Source organism: Hoplias malabaricus, chromosome Y (genome assembly GCF_029633855.1).
Source record: "Hoplias malabaricus isolate fHopMal1 chromosome Y, fHopMal1.hap1, whole genome shotgun sequence".
NCBI lineage: Eukaryota > Metazoa > Chordata > Actinopteri > Characiformes > Erythrinidae > Hoplias > Hoplias malabaricus.
Genome location: NC_089820.1, coordinates 66,313,244 through 66,334,916, shown reverse-complemented (window position 1 = coordinate 66,334,916; position 21,673 = coordinate 66,313,244). Strand labels below are relative to the sequence as shown.

Sequence of the window (21,673 nt, the reverse complement as noted above, 5' to 3'; positions counted from 1 at the left end):
ATGCACAGGAATATGTGGAGAAGGCCAAAGAAAACACCAAAGCAGCCGTTAAAGTGCAAAAAACAAGCAAAGTGGTGAGTAACAGCTTGACAAGTCCACAGCTGCCCTCTAAAGTCTCTCTCTCTCTCTCTCTCTCTCTTCCCCCCATCCCTTTTTTTCCTCTTTCCTCTCTCTTGCTCTCCCCTCCTTTGTACACTTGCCCTGCTCTCCTCTTTTCCTTTCCCTGTCTCCGCTTCTTGCTTCCCTCCCTCGCTGATGCACCGGTCAGGGAGAAATGATAGACCGCATAGAGTATAACGTGGAGCACGCGGTGGATTACGTGGAGAGAGCCGTGTCCGACACCAAGAAGGCAGTAAAATACCAGAGTAAAGCTCGGAGGGTGAGTCAGAGGCGCACTGGACCGGCCTGCATGACCGCCATCACGTCCACCTGTCCTTTCAACTTCCATCTGTCCTGTTTTTGTTTTGTGTTTGTGGCTGCTCTGGCAACAGAGTCAGGTACAGAGGGGTGTGTTCTTGTGTCTAAGGATAGGAGCTGGATTAAGAGCTGTCCATAATAGGGCTGGACAATATGGACAAATTTGGTTAATTCTGCGATATATATTGATATTTAATTATTGACTAGCCATAGTACATAACGTATCAAATAAGTTCTTATAACAGGGTAATAGCAAAGTCAGTCCTTTGTACCTTTCGTTAATTGGTTTTCCTTTTCTAATCCTGCAATAAAAAAACGGAGAATGACCTGTTTCACTATTTTGTATGTTATCAAATGTACCAAAGAATGTATTACAATTCATTCATTCATTATCTGTAACCCTTATCCAATTCGGGGTCGTGGTGGGTCCAGAGCCTACCTGGAATCATTGGGCGCAAGGCGGGAATACACCCTGGAGGGGGCACCAGTCCTTCACAGGGCAACACACACACTCACTCACACATTCACTCACACACTCACACCTACGGACACTTTTGAGTCTCCAATCCACCTACCAACATGTGTTTTTGGACTGTGGGAGGAAACCGGAGCACCCAGAGGAAACCCACGCAGACACAGAGAGAACACACCACAGTCCTCACAGACAGTCACCCGGAGGAAACCCACGCAGACACAGGGAGAACACACCACACTCCTCACAGTCAGTCACCCGGAGGAAACCCACGCAGACACAGAGAGAACACACCACACTCCTCACAGACAGTCACCCAGAGGAAACCCACGCAGACACAGAGAGAACACACCACACTCCTCACAGACAGTCACCCAGAGGAAACCCACACAGACACAGAGAGAACACACCACACTCCTCACAGACAGTCACCCGGAGGAAACCCACGCAGACACAGGGAGAACACACCACACTCCTCACAGTCAGTCACCCGGAGGAAACCCACGCAGACACAGAGAACACACCACAGTCCTCACAGACAGTCACCCAGAGGAAACCCACGCAGACACAGGGAGAACACACCACACTCCTCACAGACAGTCACCCAGAGGAAACCCACACAGACACAGAGAGAACACACCACACTCCTCACAGACAGTCACCCGGAGGAAACCCACGCAGACACGGGGAGAACACACCACACTCTTCACAGACAGTCACCCGGAGCGGGAATCGAACCCACAACCTACAGGTCCCTGGAGCTGTGTGACTGCGACACCTACCTACCTTCCTGCCACCGTGCCGCCCTTATTTTCATTTTAGTTCCCTATAAATTGATATAAATAGATATAGCTATATTTCACATAAACATCACCATCCTGCTGTGGTTTCACACACTTATTTATATTAGCCTTAGAGCACTCTCTCTGGACATCCATGTCCCCAGTGTGCACGGAAGTCTCAGCATGTTGCCCTGTCCTTTACCATATGTCTATTTACATCGTTAAATGGGTCAAGTATGTTAATGTTTAATCTACCAGCAGAAAAACTTCCTCCTTTTCAAAATATAAAAACCTCCTGTTCTGGCTAAAATCTGCTCATAATTAGCCATAAGCAGGAATGAACAAAAATGTATTTTTTATTATTTTGTTATATTTAGTTTCATTATTATGTAGAAAACCGTTTGTTCTCCTTAAATCAGTTATATTTATATATCGTTCAAAATAGGGAAATGGGTCGTTCTCTTTTTTGCTGTTGCAGGAGTAGAAATGGAAAACCATTTAACAAAAAGTACACGGACCAAAGTCCTTATAAGAACATCCGTCCACACAGTGGCTTTCACAAAAACGCATTCAGATGCCATCAGCCAATTATTTCCACTCACACAAGACCAGGGTCCTATCTCTATATGAATGGGAAGAAACCAACAAACCTGGAACTGACAGCTACATTAATGTCTATAGAGAATATGTTAAATGTCCAGAAAATCACTGTTAATCACTAATAAGTTGCAATGATTGGATCCAATAACACACAGAAATTCTCAGCTGTGTTCTGTGTATTCGCATTGTGCAGCATGTGGAGAGTGGATTTTCCAGCGAGCTTATTGGTCCTGTTTATAGAAGGGTGGTGGATTCTCCCCAATACAGGCTTTACTTTTCATTTCACAGTGACCTGTCTCCTCCTGCTTTAGGAAATGTCTGATAATGAACATTAAGAATCAGACGGTCACCACAAGCCATGTGACCTACTGTGTAACTAACAGTGAGCCCCAAACGTATTGTTTATCCCACCTTTAATGCCGTTTTATCATTGGACAGGCCAGTAATAATGCATTCCCAATCCTCTCTCCCCTCTTTTTCGTTCCCTCCCACAGAAGTTGATTGCGTTAGGTGTGTGTGGGGCCCTCTGTCTGCTCATTCTCATCATCTCTCTGGCTGTGGGACTCAGCTAGCGCCGGGGGGGGAGGGCTGACAAGCTTTTAGATACCAGCTCTGTAGTGTTGTACTGTAGTTTGACTCTGGGAGCCAGCCTGTAGCTACCTCACTCTTTTCCCAGTGACCTCTGCGTACCTGTTGGGAAGACGGCTGTGTGTTGTCTGATCTCGTGCATGAACAGCTTGTGACGTCTGTGATTGTCTTCTGTGAAGACATTTGCTTGATCTCTGTTTGTGAGATATTTGTTGTTGTTTTTGTTGTCTGTACTTGTGTATGACCCATAAACACGCACCACTGGGGCGTTTCACAAAGCAGGAATTTGCATCACTGTGTCTGGTGTGTCTTAGTGAGTTATGCCACAGGTTTGAATCCTAAACTATATTTCTGTACATCACATCAATAATAGACCATGGGCAATAATCATAGGCTACTTTCACCTCCATCTCTGATCTGATTACACTCAGGATTAGGACTCGGGGGTTTATCTACCACACAGCATCAGCGTCTGGGCTGCTAGTTCCTGCTTGGTGAAATTATATCCCAGACATTCAGAAAGTGCTCAGATCTGCTGGATTCCTCTACCCTGTGTGTGTGTGTGTGTGTGTGTGTGTGTGTGTTTTCTACATCATCTGTGGGAATTGTGCTCTCTGTGGCATGTTTTATTATGTGTATATTCTGAATTTATGAAATTAAATATTTATGAATGTTGTAATAAGCACTTCATCAGTCTGTTCTTTTGAATGGTGTTTCTAAACCAATCAAAGATTTGTTTAATAAAATCTCACAGTTGTCATAAATCAGATTATTAACTCATTTGTTCTTCTCTTTTCATGCATCCTGGATTTTTCATTTTTTTATATTTGGAATTTTTATTCGTCTGTCTATCAATCTATGTCTATATTTGTCTTTATTTATCTCCCTGTCTATCTGTCCCTCTTACCATCTATCTGTCTGTCTATTTCTCTATCTATCTATCTGTCTATCTATCTGTCTAACTGTCCCTCTTACCATCTATCTGTCTGTCTATCTGTCTGTCTATCTGTCCCTCTTACCATCTATCTGTCTGTCTATTTCTCTATCTATCTATCTGTCTATCTATCTGTCTAACTGTCCCTCTTACCATCTATCTGTCTGTCTATCTGTCTGTCTATCTGTCCCTCTTACCATCTATCTGTCTGTCTATTTCTCTATCTATCTATCTGTCTATCTATCTGTCTAACTGTCCCTCTTACCATCTATCTGTCTGTCTATCTGTCCCTCTTACCATCTATCTGTCTGTCTATCTGTCCCTCTTACCATCTATCTGTCTGTCTATTTCTCTATCTATCTATCTGTCTATCTATCTGTCTAACTGTCCCTCTTACCATCTATCTGTCTGTCTATCTGTCTGTCTATCTGTCCCTCTTACCATCTATCTGTCTGTCTATCTGTCTGTCTATCTGTCCCTCTTACCATCTATCTGTCTGTCTATTTCTCTATCTATCTATCTGTCTATCTATCTGTCTAACTGTCCCTCTTACCATCTATCTGTCTGTCTATCTGTCCCTCTTACCATCTATCTGTCTGTCTATCTGTCCCTCTTACCATCTATCTGTCTGTCTATTTCTCTATCTATCTGTCTATCTGTCCCTCTTACCATCTATCTATCTGTCTATCTGTCCCTCTTACCATCTATCTGTCTGTCTATTTCTCTATCTATCTATCTGTCTATCTATCTGTCTAACTGTCCCTCTTACCATCTATCTGTCTGTCTATCTGTCTGTCTCTCTGTCCTTCTTACCATCTATCTGTCTGTCTATCTGTCCCTCTTACCATTTATCTGTCTGTCTATCTGTCCCTCTTACCATCTATCTGTCTGTCTATCTGTCTGTCTGTCTGTCCCTCTTACCATCTATCTGTCTGACGATCTATCTGTCTGTCTTTCCCTCTTACCATCTATCTGTCTGTCTATCTATCTGTCTGTCTGTCCCTCTTACCATCTATCTGTCTGTCTATCTGTCCCTCTTACCATCTATCTGTCTGTCTATCTATCTGTCTGTCTTTCCCTCTTACCATCTATCTGTCTGTCTATCTGTCCCTCTTACCATCTATCTGTCCCTCTTACCATCTATCTGTCTGTCTATCTGTCTATCTGTCCCTCTTACCATCTATCTGTCCCACTTACCATCTATCTGTCTGTCTATCTGTCTATCTGTCTGTCTGTCCCTCTTACCATCTATCTATCTGTCTATCTGATTGTCTATTTCTCTGTATGTTTGTAGAAGAAAATTATGATTCTCATCTGTTGTGTGGTGTTAGGAATTGTTATTGCTTCCACTGTTGGCGGAGTGTTGGCCTAAAACAAAAATACACACACACACACACACACACACACACACACACACACACACACACACACATATTAGCAAAAATAAACCAACACACCGTCACTCGACAGTGTGCGGCCGGACGACATGGAACAACACAAAAGAGGAAAGAACTACTTTGTTTTGTTGTTTTGTTTTTTCCGCATGAGGTTCTACTTTGTAAATGTGCGGTCCTGCGACGTGTTGCTCTGGATGTTGTGTGTCACTGTATGGGGAAAAAAAAAGAAATGAAATAGATTTTTCTTTGAGTAATCAGATTAATTGTTGTACACACAGAAACTGGTCCCAGATCACTGCCATCGTTGAGTATTTCTGTGGTGCTGAGAGCCAAACTGAACTGAAGGACTGGGTTCCTCTCTGGGAGGATGTCAGGGGGGAAGCGGGAATGGACAGGAAAAACCCTGGCATTTTAAGAAAGAAAGAACGCACTGTGGTTTACTTTATTGGTTACATATGTTCAGAATACGTTTTTAAAGTGACATTCTTTTAAATCAAATGTCTGATCGCAAAGGCTTTGTTCGAGAGACTCCTCCTGTGGCACAGAGACGGTCATAGGAACCAGACGCACGCATAACAAGTGCACACAGCCTCACTGACAGCCACTTTGTGGAGTATTTGGTTAAAAAGGAGTGAGTTACTGAGCAAATTAGCTGCAAATTAAAACTCAGAAGACACACGTAGGTTTTTATCACTGCCATTTTAAAGAGTTTAAAACTCTAACCAAAACTATTTCAGACATATCTAATACTAAATTATGCATAATGTTGAAATACCTGTGGGGATTGGGCCATGGGTGAAATGTACATAATTGCTTTTGAAATATATAGATTCTATAAATAAATAGCTACATTTGAAAGCGAATTAAAGAGAGAAGGAAGTGAGAGAATGGAACAGATGCTAGGAGTAAAACGCAGATGGCTCGTCTTTTCCTGCTTGCTTTTCTGGACATTTCATTATTTTGGAGTGGGTTGAGGATACAGCCAGTGTTCGTGTGTAAGCACAGCCATCGACTCAACCCTGCTCACAGCCGCTTCTTCCACAATGGCTGTGATTTCCATTCTGCCTTATTTCTGCGTACGAGCTCAGCGTACGTGCGCGTGTGCACCGTTTGGTCAACCCTGAATTTCCCAGTCAACGTTCTGCATTGCTTTTGAATTTGAATTGCGCTGACTGATGTAAGACGTCTACAAAATACAGTTCAAGTGGAGTTTACTCAGAAACAGAAGTGGACACAAAGGTTTTCATTTCCTCCGCGCAGTCACTGGCAGTTTCTCACACTTTGACCCCAACAATCACAGAGTTCCCACAGCCAGGGGGTTGAGAACTTCACTCTCTCAGATTTCTAAGTGCAGAGATGTTCCAGGCCACATGTAGATGTTCCTATTGTGAGTCTGACCCCCAGGATTGCCACGGGGATCCAAGACATTTTCATAACATTACTGGGTCATTACTCTCTCAGATGCTTTGTAGGGAAGTGTCTTTGTCCTCCCAACATGTCAGGGCTGACCTAACGTGGGTGGAATTTGGCATGAATAAAATTCAGGAGATGCTTATCAGGAAGCAATCACTTTCACTTTAATCTTTGAGTGAGCGTTACTGCAGCTGGAATGTGAAGTGGAGTTTACAGAGAGCTAAACTAAGTATAAACAAGCTATGCAGAAGGTTGCCATGACGTTTGAAGTTGACCTGCCATTTTAAATGTACTTACATACATGCATGAATGCGTATGTTTGTGTGTGTGTGTGTGTGTGTGTTGACGAGTGTGTGCGCATTTCAGTAATTGTATGTGTGACCTGCATGAATGATAGATTGTGTGCATGCCAAGCGAGGGCCACATTAATTTTCCTGTTTGTTGGCGTGTGTGTTTTTGTATAAATGCCTGTTGAACTGCCTGTAATAAGCCACTTGTGTCTTCGTTCTGTAGAAAGCTGTACATTACTATAGTATGGGGGGGTGATGTAAGGGTCCCTCGACACCTGTTCGGCTGTGGTTGTGCTCTAAAGGAGAGAGCACAGATGACAAAAGCAGAAGAACTTAGACTTCTACCACTGCCTCTACGTTGTGAATTAATGTCATATCTGTTTGTTTTTTGGTTTGGTTTTTTAAGTAAATCTTGTCTGAATACCACTCTTATCGCCTGGAGTCTTTATTTTTGGTGCTTTATTAATGCTTTAAGTGGAAACATCAGCCACAAACTGTTCCCGCAAAAATCTCTTTAGCTGTGCACACACACACACACACACACTCAACTGTAAATTATCCACAGCAGCCAAACATGAGTCTGAGGTTGTTCTAACCAATTCCAAGTGTCAGTTAGAGTGGTATATATCCCACCCCCCAGCATTGGGCTGTGGAGCATTGGAGCTGCATTCCCCTGAGGGTTACTCCAGCATAGTCATGACAAACTGTATTTCCTGTAAAATAAAACTTAAGCTCAAATTACAAAAGCTGTAGTCGTTAAAGTCTATTTTAATGACATGGGAGTTAATGAACACAGTTGTAAAACCTGACCCCACATTGAAAGTGAAAAAGAATGCAGTCAATGCCTGGAATGTCTTGAAGATGAAGGCCTTCCAAGGAAATAATATTTACAGCCTTTGTGTGGGTTCATGGGTAATTCTTTAGTAATTGGTTCATCTTAACTGCTGCAACTCCACCGCCTTCCGAGACTCAGGGTCGAGGTTTCTCATGTCTACGGGAAATTATGCGTTAGTATATGAACACTGTACATAAGCCTAAAGCAAAGTTTCATATGTAAACACACTTAAAATAAACCGAGGTAATCACAAAGGGGTATTAAAGTGGATTTAAAGAAAAGCCTATAGCCACTGGCCACTCAAAATAAATATAAATATGAATGGCCAGTGGACAGTTCAGCAGTTTAAGTACAATAAGTGGGTGCACGTATTTCAGCCTACAGTGCATACTCTCATCATATACATCACTAATACCTCTACAAAGACCCACATTTGGAAACTGTAATAAATTAATGTTCATATCTTATATAAATCTAAATCAAATGTATTGAGCATTGCTTTTCCTTTTACCTTGGGCTTCTGTGGCGAGATCGAGTTTCTCAGCAAGGTGTTTGTCCTTTTGTTCCAAAATGGATATCAGCTTGAGACTGGCTACGTCTCCTTTATTACACACCATATCCACTAGTACTCCAACCCTGTCTTCCTGCACGTGGTGGGCCTGCCGAATGTTGTTGGCTTCTCTAGGAGAAAGAACCGGAGGGTTTGAAGCCCGGAGGCCATCAATCAGGTCATCCAGGAGACCTTGAGAAAGCCCCTCGATGAGCTCGACCCGGACACTCATCAGGCGAGCTGTAGGAAGTAGGAAAAGATCACACATATTTATATATTTAGCTGTGTGCAAATGTTTGGATGGATTAAATGTCTTGTTGATGTTCAGAGTGAAAATAAGGGACAATGACACATACTCAACAGAGAATACACTCTGAGTTTAACCACTAGGCTTTATACTTTTTTCACTGCAATACGAAATAAAATCTCAGCCCACAAAAAGTCAAGTGTGTTTCCTGTAGAGGAAACCCTTAACTATGAAAAAGTCAATAAACCATGTCATCTGACAAATATCCAAACATTTGGACACAAGTTTGTCTTTTTAAAAGAATGTACAGGTGTTTCTTTAGGTTAAATAAGATCATAAGGGGACTTACCGGCCATATTCTTCTGTTAGTAGCTTCTGACAGATTGTGTGTGAGTGTGTCTCCCTGTGTGTGTGTGTCTGTGTGTGAGAGGACCTTATATAACTTTGGTCACTTTTTTTTTTAATCGGTGTAAGGAGGAACTTGAGTAAAAAAGAAAGTAGGAGGGGTTTAGTACCTGTGTATCAAAGGAAACATGAGTGTGTGGCTGTATGAGTGAAGCAATCTGGCTATCAACCACATTTTCTATTTCTCCCTTGTGTAGCTTGGTCTCAGACTTTTTTCAGCCCCAGTTTCCCACTGATCTCAGAGCTTCTCGTCGGTAGGTAACACATACAGAGATGGCAGGTAAGAAAATAACACGCTAATCCTGCTAACTTTGCTTTTTCTTAAATGAAGAAATAAATGACAAAGTGTTGGGGTCAGTGAATGTGGAAAATGAAGAGTTTAAGGAAGACATTTTAAGGAGTTTGGGGGAGTAGCTTAAATAGTGAAGTAAACTGTATGTTTAAGCATTTGTGGAAACCTCAATGTTGTGACTTCGGCTCATTGTTGACTCAGGCGTTCAGTTGTGTGCACACAGCTCAGGAAATCCTGCTCTGGAGCTGCTGCTCGTCCAGTCACAGTGTCCGGTGCTGGCTGTCAGCTATAGAGGGGCATAAAACCCACCAGGGCTGGGCTGGGGAGCAGTGGAACTACATTCTCTAGAGCACTATTCTGGGATGATTTGTGAACCAAAGCAACATTAATGCTCTCATGGTGAAATTAGCGTACATTTAGTGTAAACAAAAGAGTGGAGGCTACTGCTGCAAAAAGTAATGAACATAAAGAGATAATGAAGACGTTCTGGATGAGCCTTAGAGGGCATCTAAAGTACTTTGACCCACCTCTGGGAGATGTAAAAGGCTAGTTTTCTAGAACCACTGAAGGACTTGTGAATTTACTGATAGTGATTAAGTTTTCTTTTAAAAATGACATGAATGACAGAAACAGAAAAGTCATTTTTCATGTGCATTTCTTTTTTAATTCCTTTTTCTGTCTGATTGTGCTTTTGAAGGCTCTTTGACTAAACATGATTAATTATTAAAAGAACCGTGCTAACTTCATGGATATGTTTTATTGAGCAGGAACGCTAGGACTTGTCCTACCATGATGATTAATTCCTTAAGTAAAGGGTATGACACTAGAAATATGAGGTTATTACTGGATATCTTACAAATATTTTACAAATAATGAAGAAGAGCAGAAGAGAAACATCCATTCCATCATTAGTCACCAATATTCATATAATGTCTTAAGACATAAAAGTTAAATCGTGTAAAATATCCCCGAAATATGTGATGATGATTGAACCTGAACCTAATGAGTACAAAGCACCATGAAACTCAGCTAGTGGCTTTAAGTAAGGTGTAGAATAAAGCAACAAAAGTGCTGAGAATGTAAAGGGTGTGGGAGTAGAAAAATGTGGTTCTTACATGGTTTATCTTACAGACATTTTACAAATAAAACACGTGACTTTGTTCTGAGTCCATTGCACTTCTCAGTATAATTATAGATTATAAAATTGAATTAAAAGTATGACAGTTTATGTAAGTGACTATTACTGTCATTTTTTATAAATAAGGAACGCAGCTTCTTTGAATTTCACTGAAGTTCTGAATGTAATTATAGATCCTTTAAATTTACTTACAGCGCACAAACAGGGAAGGACATGGTCAGCTACTTTCTTTAATAAGAACTTACTCTGTATTTATGGTGTGCCTTATTTGTAAAATATCTGTAAGATACCAGTAATAACCACATATTTCTACTGTCATACGCTTTACTTACTTAGTACTTATTTTATCTTACAGCTCACTTAACAGGTTCTTACTCTGTATTTACCCAGTATTTAGCAGGCTGTAATTTAAATATAATTTTAAATTTTTCTTCAGGAGTAAAACTTTTAAGTGTCACAATGGACATGGGCAAAAAATATTGGGACAATTTATTTACCATCAATAAAGAGATTTGCAGCATTTTTTAACACAGTTAATAGTCATTGGTATTATATAATCTACATTGATGAGCTGCAGTTTGGTAAATGAGGCAAAGAAACATTTACCAGAACTGCAAATATTGCAAAATAAACTGCAAGAATTAAATTATAACATTCATATTTCATCAATGTATATACAACACTTAAAAACAAGGAAGGAACAAACTCTACTGATCTGTCTGAGCTGATGACGGAGCTGTGTTCAGTCCCAAACAACAGCAACAACAACAACATGTGAATACACGATGAGAAAACAACTGTTAACGTTACAGCTGCCGTTGTTGTGGTTTCCAAAGACTGCCTTTGCAACATCACTTCAGGGCAATTCTACACTTCAGGGGGCGAGCTGAGAGTAGAGTCCAGTAGAGTGGGTACAATGCAGTGGAAATCCACCATAACAAATGTAAAGATGAGTTAAATCAGTGATTTCCAAGCTATTGCAGGAGGGGCACAGCAAGGCAAATGAATACATGTATAACGCATGATACTGGTAATAATTACACTGTAAAAGTGATTTGTCACATTCTAAATATAAATCAATAAATTGAATGTGCAATATGTCTCCTCCCAGCACTGGGCTGTACAGCCGTGGACAGCACTGTCTGGAGTGAGATCGCTCCATTCGGTACCTCTGGGATGAACTGAAGTGGTGTCTGTGATCCAGGAATAACCCAACATCAGTTCCTGACATCACTCATGTTTATGTGGATAACCTCAATATTCAGTATAAAGCCCTCTTAGTAAATGCTGTTACTTCACACAGTGGTCTTAGGAAACCATGTCTAGTCCAGATTTTCAGCGCTGTTCTCTGTGTTTGATCCCTTTCTTGATGAAATTCTTTTCTCTTTTTCCACAGACAAAGTCCTTGAAAGTGTCAGAACTGTTTTAATTAATGACCTGACGTTACCCGTGATCAAACAACTCCTGGACGATCTGAGAAAGGAAAGAGTGTTAAACGAACAAGAAGTTGAATCTATCCTGGAAGAGAACCCAGCACGAGCTGATAAAGCTCGCAGCCTTGTCGACAGCGTCAGGAAGAAAGGGTCTGTCGCTAGCAGCATCATGATAACAAAGATAAAAGAGCATGATGGAAATCTTTATGATAAACTCAGACTGGAAACACCTGCTGGACCCTCCACAGAGACAGGTCAGCTACACTGCGCTCACACTGGGCACGTCATATGTTCATTAATTTCCTCCAAAACATTATTCAAAGTTTTACCCCCAATTTATTCACTGATAATTCCATGTGTCAGCTAACTAAGACAATCACACCATACTACCAGCATAAGGCATAGTGTATGCTTCCTCTGAGACGTAGGCTAAAGCCAGCCACTGTGTCCATTCAAACTGCCACTAACACACCTACCCAAACCTGTCATGCCAACGGAAAAATACACAATATAAAATCCCTGGCATCTCTGATTTAAGTTTTATTAACAGAAAGTATCAAAGGATTTTACCAACAAACGGATGGAAATGGCTTGAATCCATCTACATTAAATGTCTCTACAGTTGTTACAGAGCCGAGGTGTGGGCTCCTCTCTCGTGGCCTCACCATGAGGCAGTTTTCTGATGATTTGAAGAAAAAATGTAATTTCTTTTGACTCATGATTTGAACTGAGACTTAACTGTGGAAATCAAGGCTCAAGTAGCAAGAGCTAAGGTTATATACATACACCCCATATACATAAGGATTTATGTTACTTTTTGACATGTTCCCACCTCTTTTATCTAGTATATATATAAACTTTTATATATTTAAATATATTTTGTATAATTTCATGATGGAAACAACACTGAACCTAATTTCTGTTGTTTTTTGTTTATTTGTTAATTTTTTGTATATTCTCAGATCACGTTGGTGATAAGGTAATGATAACATAACACAGCTTTAACACGTTTCAAACACTGATATGATTTATTTTACTCTCAGTTCAGTGCTGTTTTCACACTGCAATAATTTTCAGTTTTTTAATGAAGCGTATTTGAACCTATGTATAATTATTTCTTTTTCATTGTCCTTAAAGGAATACAAAATGAGCAGTAAGCCACGCGGTATCTGCCTAATCATCAAGAACGTCAACTTTAAAGATCCCCAAAAGAACCTAGAAGGATATGATAAAGACGCAGGTTTGAATTATTTGTTCATCGTAATGAAAGTGGGTTTACAAATTACCCACTTTTTCTCCCCAATCCAGTGTACTAAGATAAAACTGAACTAACTGTTCAGATCTATTATTTTAGCTAAAAGAGGCACCACAGATTGTTGTGGAGAAGGAGGGCAATCCCGCCCACTCAGAAAGAGCAAGGCCAACTGCACTCTCTTAGTCTCCTTTGATGGCGATCAAACCGGCGATCTCGTTATGAGTGCCGTTCGTACAGATCTAGTGCAGCAGCTATACAGTGACAGCACTTTAAAATGTGTAGGATTTCATGGTATAATTAGTACTTACATTTAAAGTTTCAATAAAAAATGTAAAACCTCAAAAGACACACATAGGTTCAGCAGTGGGTTTGGACAATAAATGAATTATCTACATGCTGTTGAAGACATTGTCACTATATAGTGTTTAAAGTTGTAACAAACTAATGCCAAGGGTTTATTGTTAGCAAATGTAGCTGGAGATAACATGTGTATGAACTTTGTCACCATATCATAACGGAAATCTGATAACTGATATCTCTGTTCTCTGTTTCAGAGTCTCTAAGAGAGGTGTTTAAGCTCTTGGGGTTTAAAGTGCAAACACGTGAGGACCTGGAAGCCGAGAATATGAAGAAGCTCTTGCTAAGCTACAACAAAGAAGATATACACAAAAACAGAGATTGCTTTGTGTGTTGTGTGCTCAGTCACGGAGAGGAGGATGGTGTGCTTGGGTCAGATATGGAACTGTGTTCCATGAAGCACATCCTCTCTCCTTTTGATGGGAGAAACTGCCCTTCTCTGGTGGACAAGCCCAAGGTGTTCTTTATCCAGGCCTGCAGGGGGGGCAAGATGGAGAAGGAAATCAGGGTCACTGCGGCCAACTCCCAATTAACATCTGCCAACCTGGAAAAGCCTTACACCCTCCCCCAAAACTCTGATTTCCTGGTCGCCATGTCCACAGTACAGGACTTTGTCTCATATGTAAATGATGATGGCTCTTGGTTTATTAAGTCACTCTGCAAACATTTAGAAGAAGGTAGTAAAAGGTGAGTTCACACTGTTCTGTACAGGCTTTGTAATGACACACAGAGGCCACTAGGGGTCTGTTTAACAGCTCTTTCTGAACAAAACTGACTGATTGCTTCTTTAAAGTTTATTACTGAGTTTTACTCTGAGGTCCAAGAGGTTACAATAAGTGTGTAATTCCTGTTTATTTAGGGGCGAAGACATCCTCACAATCCTCACCAATGTGAATAAAGAGGTCAGCAGGAAAGAGGGGAGGATAGAGATTCAACAAAAGAAGTATGATGCTAAGATGACCCCGGAACCTCGTTTCACCCTGACAAGAAAACTGATCTTCAGAATTCCATAACTGTCAGAAAAGCTGTGATATGTGAGAATATAATGCAAAACTATAGGCTTAAAGTTTAAAATATTTGTTCAAACAATCCTTGTTTAATAAAAAAAATGTGTTTAATAAACTTTGGCATATTTTATTCAAATTACTTCTTACGATATAGAAATGATGAGTAAAAACAGAAATCATAAGTTAAATGACTGGGAAAAAGAGTTTGTTTGAAACAGGAAGGGAACACACACGCAGTCCATATTCTAAAGATTTTCGTTGTTAAAAAACTGTATACAAAGTACTCTTTGCTCTCCTTTACCTGACAGGAGGGTTCAGCTACTGAACACTTACCAAATCTGACGACGCTGAAGTTAGTTACTTATTCGGATTCTCTGTTCCACCTTAAATGGTGCTGTAGTTGTATTCTGTCGCAACACACCTTCCATAACATGGAAAAACTACACGTTTGGCTTCATTCCGTGGATATTATCTCTTTATTTTTAAATTTTAAAGTGTCTCAAATATCGGAAAGGTTCACAATATAACAGACTATTGATATCCTGAAGATGAAGCAATTTTACTGTAGAATTCTTTTATAATGGCCCAGTGAACATAGCATTGGAGATGATAAAATGTGTGGAGTAATTACACATGTGCCTACATTCATTGGACATTATCTCTTTATTTTCAAAGAATCTCAAAAATCTGAAAGTCTCACTGAAGACACAATATAACAGACTATTAATATCCTGAAGATGAAGACATTTTACTGTGGTGTTTGTTCTAAGAGAACCCTGTATCTTTAAAAACTTCTCTTTTTCAGTTACATTTAGTCTTTTCTAAGTCTCAGTGAACAGCGAAAGCTATTTAAAATGTTGCAGCAGCTTTTACTTTCGTTTTAATTTAACTGTTTCTCAGCAGCCAGAGTTAGCCGTCTATCATTTACTGCGGCAGACAATTGAGTCATATTCCCGCCTACAGGGGGTTGTTTTGCTGTGGCCCTGAGAGAAACAGGTCAGTCCTGAGACATAGGAAAACAACAGTGCCTTGTTCGCTTGTTGGCCACATTTGTGGATCAGGCTGCATTTGTATGTGGATCGAGAGGAAATGGACAAATACACGTCACGAAAAACTCGTGAATGACTTGATCCACAAATGCAGATTCTACATTTTACAAATAAATTTTAAATTCGAGACTTCGGCTTTACAAATATTTGCAATGTAAATTTAAACAAATGTATTTATTTTCGCATAAAATTGTGATATATCTATGAAAAACAAACACATGTATTTGAGACATGTGAGACACAGAGTGGGAGGTATTCATTTGTGAACAGTGAAACATATTTGTGACTTGTGTTTTATTTGTGGATTAACATTTACACATTTGTAAAGTATTTTGAGACTGATCTCTCTCTATAAGCATTAAGCAACTCCAGTAATTACCACCAAGAGAACATGGCTCCCAAGAAGCCACCAGTCACCCAGACACAGAGCAAAGAAGAGCAATGCGAGTCAACCACCGACAAAGGGAATACAACAGAGATCACCAACTTACAGCAGATGCTCGAAAGCTTTTTCAGTACTCAACAGCAGAGGGATGAAGAACTGCGGAGAGAAGCGACGAAGCAAGAGCAGAGGTGGTGTTCCCTACAACACCAGTTCGGCCTTCTACAAGAATATACAGACCTGCAGTAAGTGCACACGATGAAATGGGAGAACAATTAAGGACAGCACAGGTAGCATGGCCAAGACTCCCGCAAGTTAAAGATGATGATGACATTGAACATTACTTCATAATGTTTGAGCGGTTAGTGCTAGCGGCTAGATGGCCGAAAATGGACTAGGCTTTTCATCTGGTCCCCTTGCTTGAAGGAAAGGCAAAAGAAGCCTACATCACCTTGAGCGTCGACCAGATAAATGACTTTGAAACAGTAAAGAGGCTATTCTCAAAAAGTTAGCAATTAACCCTGAGACTTACAGACAGCGTTTCCGTCAAGTATTAAAGAACAAGACGCCAAGGGAATTGTTCACACGGGTCACGGGACTTTATGAAAGATGGATACGTCTAAAAGAAAAGACAAAAAAGAAATCGGACAAACCATCGTTTTGGAACAGTTCCTGAACATAATCAATCCAGAATTGAAGAGCTGGATATTAGAACGCAGCCTGACTTCCGCGGAGCAAGAGGTTGAAATGGCAGAAGCTTTCATCGTGGCACGGCAAGGGAGAGTTCCACCTCGGAAAGTCTACCTTCACCAAACAGACCAGTAAGTTTGAGAGACGTGACTATGGTAGTGGTGTTGAACATTCAAAGCCAGCCTTTAATATACAGTGGCATATATCCAGCAAAGGTTCAGCTGAAAAAACAAAAATAAGATGTTTTAGCTGTAACTAAATAGGACACAAAAGCTCTGAATGCCAATATCCTCCCACTAGCTCTAACCAACTGTGCTACATCCCTAGAAAAGAAAATCCCTTTAGTACACAGGAATGTAGTGATGAGACCATAGTATCTAACAGTTAATGTAAATGGCAAACAATTTAAGGCTTTATTAGATACAGGGGCAAGCCAAACTTTAGTCACACAAGCAAGTCTTGAAAACTCACAATATAAACTAACTGGAACGTTAAAGCTTAAATGCATGCAGATTTACCCAACAACAGAGGCTAATATATCAGTTAAAGGGCAAACGTACCTGGTAAACGTAGGCATGGTACAAAACGCTCCATATGCCATCATACTAGGCAGAGACATCCCTATTTGGATCGATTTATTTCACTATAAATATGTCAGTGGCAGAGGCTATGGTAGTGACCAGGCGAAGCAAAAAAATTAGCCAAAGAAACCACAGAACTATTTAATGAATTACCATATGCTACAGAAACTACAAAAAGACTAGGAGAGATGTAAGAAAAGCAAAAGTTATGGGAACCAAATTCCTAGAGAAAATAGAACTGTCAGAAACAGATAACATCAGCTTACCCATTAACTTTGAACAACTCCAAAACCTTGATGAAACTTTAAAACCACTATTAGAAAAATAAGGTGCACAGACAGGTGGGAGAAACTACATATGAACTCCACCTGCCTGACAGACGAAAGAAATTTCAGAGCTTCCACATTAACATGTTGAGACCCTGGAAGGAGCCAGCGACCAAGAGTTCAGAGCAGCTATGGATAAGGGCCATTCAGGATGAAGAGGATGATGTGGCCGAACAGTATTTTCCCACAAGAAAAGAAGGTGCCGTTCTTCCAAAGGTGCCCCACTTAACATCACAGCAACATAAAGACCTACTACACGTGGTCTCCCCTAAACTCTTCTCAGAAGCACCAGGATTAACAGACGTGGCCCAGCATAACATCAGACTCATCAAAGATGAGCCGATTAGACAGTTCAACTGCAGACTTCCAGCACGACTTGTCTGAAAATGGAGGTAGAAGCAATGCTTAAAATGAGAGTAATAGAGCCATTGAAGAGTGAATGGTGCAGCCCTGTCGTCCTGGTCCCCAAGAAAGATGGAGGCTTATGCTTTAGCGTGGACTTTTCAAAGTTAAACGCAGTGTCCGCTTTCGACCCATATCCTATGCCAAGAGCAGATGATATAATAGAGAGGCTAGGGAAGGCTAAAGTTCTATCCACGGTGGATTTATGCTAAGTTCCACTTAGCCAGTCTGCTAAAGGACTATACCATTTCCATACAATGCCATTCGGACTACATGGAGCGGCTGCAACTTTCCAGAGGTTAATGGACAACAAATGATGAGAAAACCTATCCTGTATATAAGCAGGAAACTGTTTCCACACGAGGCTAAGTGTTCTACCATCGAGAAAGAGGCTCTCGCTATCAAGTGGGCGCTTGACTCTTTAAAGTATTATTTGCTTGGACATGACTTTGTTCTAGACACGGACCACAAATCTTTACAGTGGATCCAACAAATAATGAAAGACTAATGCTAGGATCACACAATGGTACTTGTCACTACAGCCCTATCGTTTTGCTATACGGTATAGAAAAGGCACCCAGAATGTAACAGCCAACTACCTGTCCCGCCATTGGTAAGGCGTCAAGCTTAAGGAGGGGTGTGTGTGATGTACAGTTCTTCTTACACATCACCAATAGAAACCATTATATGTATATTTACCTGTACTTACTCACCTACAGATGGGTCATGTGAGAGGGAAAAGAGTACTGTCTCTTGATGCTGAGTTTTACTTACCTGGTTGAGTCAATTCTCCATAGAGGGAAGGGAGAAAGAGAACCTAGAAGAAGGAAAATGTATTAACTAATAAATATTGAAATTATTAATAAATGTTAAACATGCCATGGCTGTAACTGAATATTTGGAATGTTAATAGTTCATTGTTATTTTTATTGATTAGGAAACCTGTGTATTCAAGATACAATCACTTTTACCTCTTTAGGGAATGGTATATTCTAGGGGGCGGGGCTACCTGTATATACACCACACAAGGCCATTTTGGATCATCCAGCTAATACACTGAATGACAACAAGATACACATGGTTTGTAAATACAAATAAAACAGATTTACAATCTTGCCTTGTTCCACATACAATCATAAGTTCATCGTTCTAAGTGAAAAATTGACGGCTCTTGAATGATTCCGGTAATGGCATAGAGCATCGACCTGATAATGTCAAAATGGATGCATGATTGTGATCTAAAGAAGAACAAAATATATGATGAGGAATGCTGAAAGATGTATAAAATTATAGAAATCATCAGTGAAGGGTGGTGGTCCAGTTGTGTTCTAGACAGTGACCTGTTTGACAGTAAATCTACAACTGTCCCTGACAGTTTTGGGTGTTCAAAGTGCTGCCTATTGTGTTAATAATTATTTATTATTAGGTGTATCCATATAAATGGCCCACCCTGTGTATATATTTGCAGTTGTGGGGGGTAGGAGTTGGTGTTGCCATCGTCCATCGTCAGGGGGGGTTGTCCATCATCTCTCAGCTTTGTAGCTTCAACTTCTTAGATCACTAACTCATACTTGTACTCACAGTGTCATGCCCCCTGGGAAAGGCGGAGTAACCCTTCGCATATATCGGAATACAAAATCCGATTGGTCAATATCTTTTCAATTTTAGCTGGGTAAATCATTAGAAAAACTGTTGGTATCTGTTTAACCAGAGTCTAGAGATCTAATCCACCCCACTGAACACATTCGCTGGTTGTAAACCCTATACATTCTTACTTTCACTGAAACATAAAATATAATAAAAGATTTAAAAGGTACTTGAAAAGTTAAGGGTTTCTAATGAATACACATGTACGTCTGTACGAAGGGTGGTGGCTGTTTAATGGATGAGGATGGACTGTATGGCAGAGATGGTATCCATTCAATACATTTGTGTGTGTGTATATATATGTAGCAAGGGGGTGATGGTGGTGGTGTGGTGCTCATGTTAACTCTCTGTGTGTGCGATGGATGTAGATATCTGGGAATGGAAGGGGATTTCCATGTGTGTATGTGTGTGTGTGGTGGATGATGCAATCTATGTGATGGCAGATATTGGGAAAATCAGATGTGATGATGTCTGGTGGCGGGAACAGGATGTTATCACATCCAGGGAAAGTTATTGGTTGGAAAGTGGGATTCTGATCAAATGGACGCTTCTGATTGGTTGAGAGGCTGTACTTCTGTGCTCAAAAGGGTTGGGCTTGATGAAGGACAAAGGACCACTCAACATTTTTTTTACAAAAGTGGTAAAGGTAACGCTAGCAGTACTTGTGGATACGGTAAGAATGAATCTGTACAAACTGAAAGTAAATTAATGTAAATGCCTCACCGATTCACAGAGGCAAACTTCTCTTTTTGAGTGTGTGGGTGGGTGGTTGGAGGCATGAGTGAAGGAATCTGGCTATCAACCATATCTTATTTTCTCCCTTGTGTAGCTTGGTCTCAGACTTATTTCAGCCCCAGGTTCCCACTGATCTCAGAGCTTCTCGTCGGTAGGGAACACATACAGAGATGGCAGGTAAGAAAATAACCTGCTAATCCTGCTAACTTTGCTTTTTCTTAAATGAAGAAATGAAAGACAGTGTTGGGGTCAGTGAATGTGGAAAATGAAGAGTATAAGGAAGTCAATTTAAGGAGTTTGGGGGAGCTGCTTAAATAGTGAAGTAAACTGTATGAACTTCAGTGAAATTCAAAGAAGCTGCGTTCCTTATTTATAAAAAATGACAGTAATAGTCACTTGCATAAACTGTCATACTTTTAATTCAATTTTATAATCTATAATTATACTGAGAAGTGCAATGGACTCAGAACAAAGTCACGTGTTTTATTTGTAAAATGTCTGTAAGATAAACCATGTAAGAACCACATATTTCTACTGCCACACCCTTTACATTCTCAGCACTTTTGTTGCTTTATTCTACACCTTACTTAATAAGAACTTACTCTGTATTTATGGTGTGCCTTATTTGTAAAATATCTGTAAGATACCAGTAATAACCACATATTTCTACTGTCATACCCTTTACTTACTTAGTACTTATTTTATCTTACAGCTCACTTAACAGGTACTTACTCTGTATTTACCCAGTATTTAGCAGGCTGTAATTTAAAGTCTTCAGGAGTAAAACTTTTAAGTGTCACAATGGACATGGGCAAAAGCTATTGCAGGAGAGGCAAGGCAAATTAATACATGTATAACGCATGATACTGTTAATTTACACTGTAAAGGTGATTTGTCACAATTAAAATATAAATAAATAGAACGTGCAATATGTCTCCTCCCAGCACTGGGCTGTACAGCCGTGGACAGCACTGTCTGGAGTGAGATCGCTCCATTCGGTACCTCTGGGATGAACTGAAGTGGTGTCTGTGATCCAGGAATAACCCAACATCAGTTCCTGACATCACTCATGTTTATGTGGATAACCTCAATATTCAGTATAAAGATCTCTTAGTAAATGCTGTTACTTCACACAGTGGTCTTAGGAAACCATGTCTAGTCCAGATTTTCAGCGCTATTCTCCGTGTTTGATCCCTTTCTTGATGAAATTCTTTTCTCTTTTTCCACAGACAAAGTCCTTGAAAGTGTCAGAACTGTTTTAATTAATGACCTGACGTTACCCGTGATCAAACAACTCCTGGACGATCTGAGAAAGGAACGAGTGTTAAACGAACAAGAAGTTGAATCTATCCTGGAAGAGAACCCAACACGAGCTGATAAAGCTCGCAGCCTTGTCGACAGCGTCAGGAAGAAGGGGCCTGTCGCTAGCGGAATCATGATAACAAAGAT

The 21,673-nt window shown here is 40.4% G+C and overlaps 3 protein-coding genes across 3 annotated transcripts in view; 2 read left to right on the top strand and 1 right to left on the bottom strand.

Moving 5' to 3' along the window:
* LOC136679711 (syntaxin-1A) overlaps positions 1-7,308 on the top strand; it is an 89,273-nt gene extending 81,965 nt beyond the window's left edge. The window contains exons 9-10 of the mRNA XM_066658376.1: positions 269-379; positions 5,088-7,308. Coding sequence (XP_066514473.1) covers positions 269-379; positions 5,088-5,165 — 189 coding nt within the window. The 3' untranslated portion in view covers positions 5,166-7,308. The remainder of the gene's footprint in view (positions 1-268; positions 380-5,087) is intronic.
* Positions 7,309-7,384: 76 nt separating this feature from the next.
* On the bottom strand, positions 7,385-8,949 carry LOC136677677 (caspase-1-A-like). Its single transcript, XM_066655272.1, has 3 exons — positions 8,875-8,949; positions 8,240-8,518; positions 7,385-7,884 (listed from the first exon to the last, which is right to left on the bottom strand). Exons 1-3 carry the CDS (start codon positions 8,879-8,881, stop codon positions 7,826-7,828), a joined length of 345 nt encoding a protein of 114 aa, XP_066511369.1. The 5' UTR covers positions 8,882-8,949; the 3' UTR covers positions 7,385-7,825.
* A 136-nt stretch (positions 8,950-9,085) lies between these two features.
* LOC136679404 (caspase-8-like) lies at positions 9,086-14,464 on the top strand. Its single transcript, XM_066657908.1, has 6 exons — positions 9,086-9,210; positions 11,757-12,047; positions 12,756-12,772; positions 12,931-13,033; positions 13,603-14,092; positions 14,265-14,464. Exons 1-6 carry the CDS (start codon positions 9,204-9,206, stop codon positions 14,416-14,418), a joined length of 1,062 nt encoding a protein of 353 aa, XP_066514005.1. The 5' UTR covers positions 9,086-9,203; the 3' UTR covers positions 14,419-14,464.
* Positions 14,465-21,673: the final 7,209 nt, after the last annotated feature.

Coding starts and splice junctions, on each gene's coding strand:
- LOC136679404 (XM_066657908.1), top strand. Junction 13,034..13,602: donor AGGATATGATAAAGACGCAG/GTTTGAATTATT, acceptor TCTCTGTTTCAG/AGTCTCTAAGAGAGGTGTTT. Junction 14,093..14,264: donor TTAGAAGAAGGTAGTAAAAG/GTGAGTTCACAC, acceptor CTGTTTATTTAG/GGGCGAAGACATCCTCACAA.
- LOC136677677 (XM_066655272.1), bottom strand. Junction 7,885..8,239: donor TCTCGCCACAGAAGCCCAAG/GTAAAAGGAAAA, acceptor AATTTCCCGTAG/ACATGAGAAACCTCGACCCT.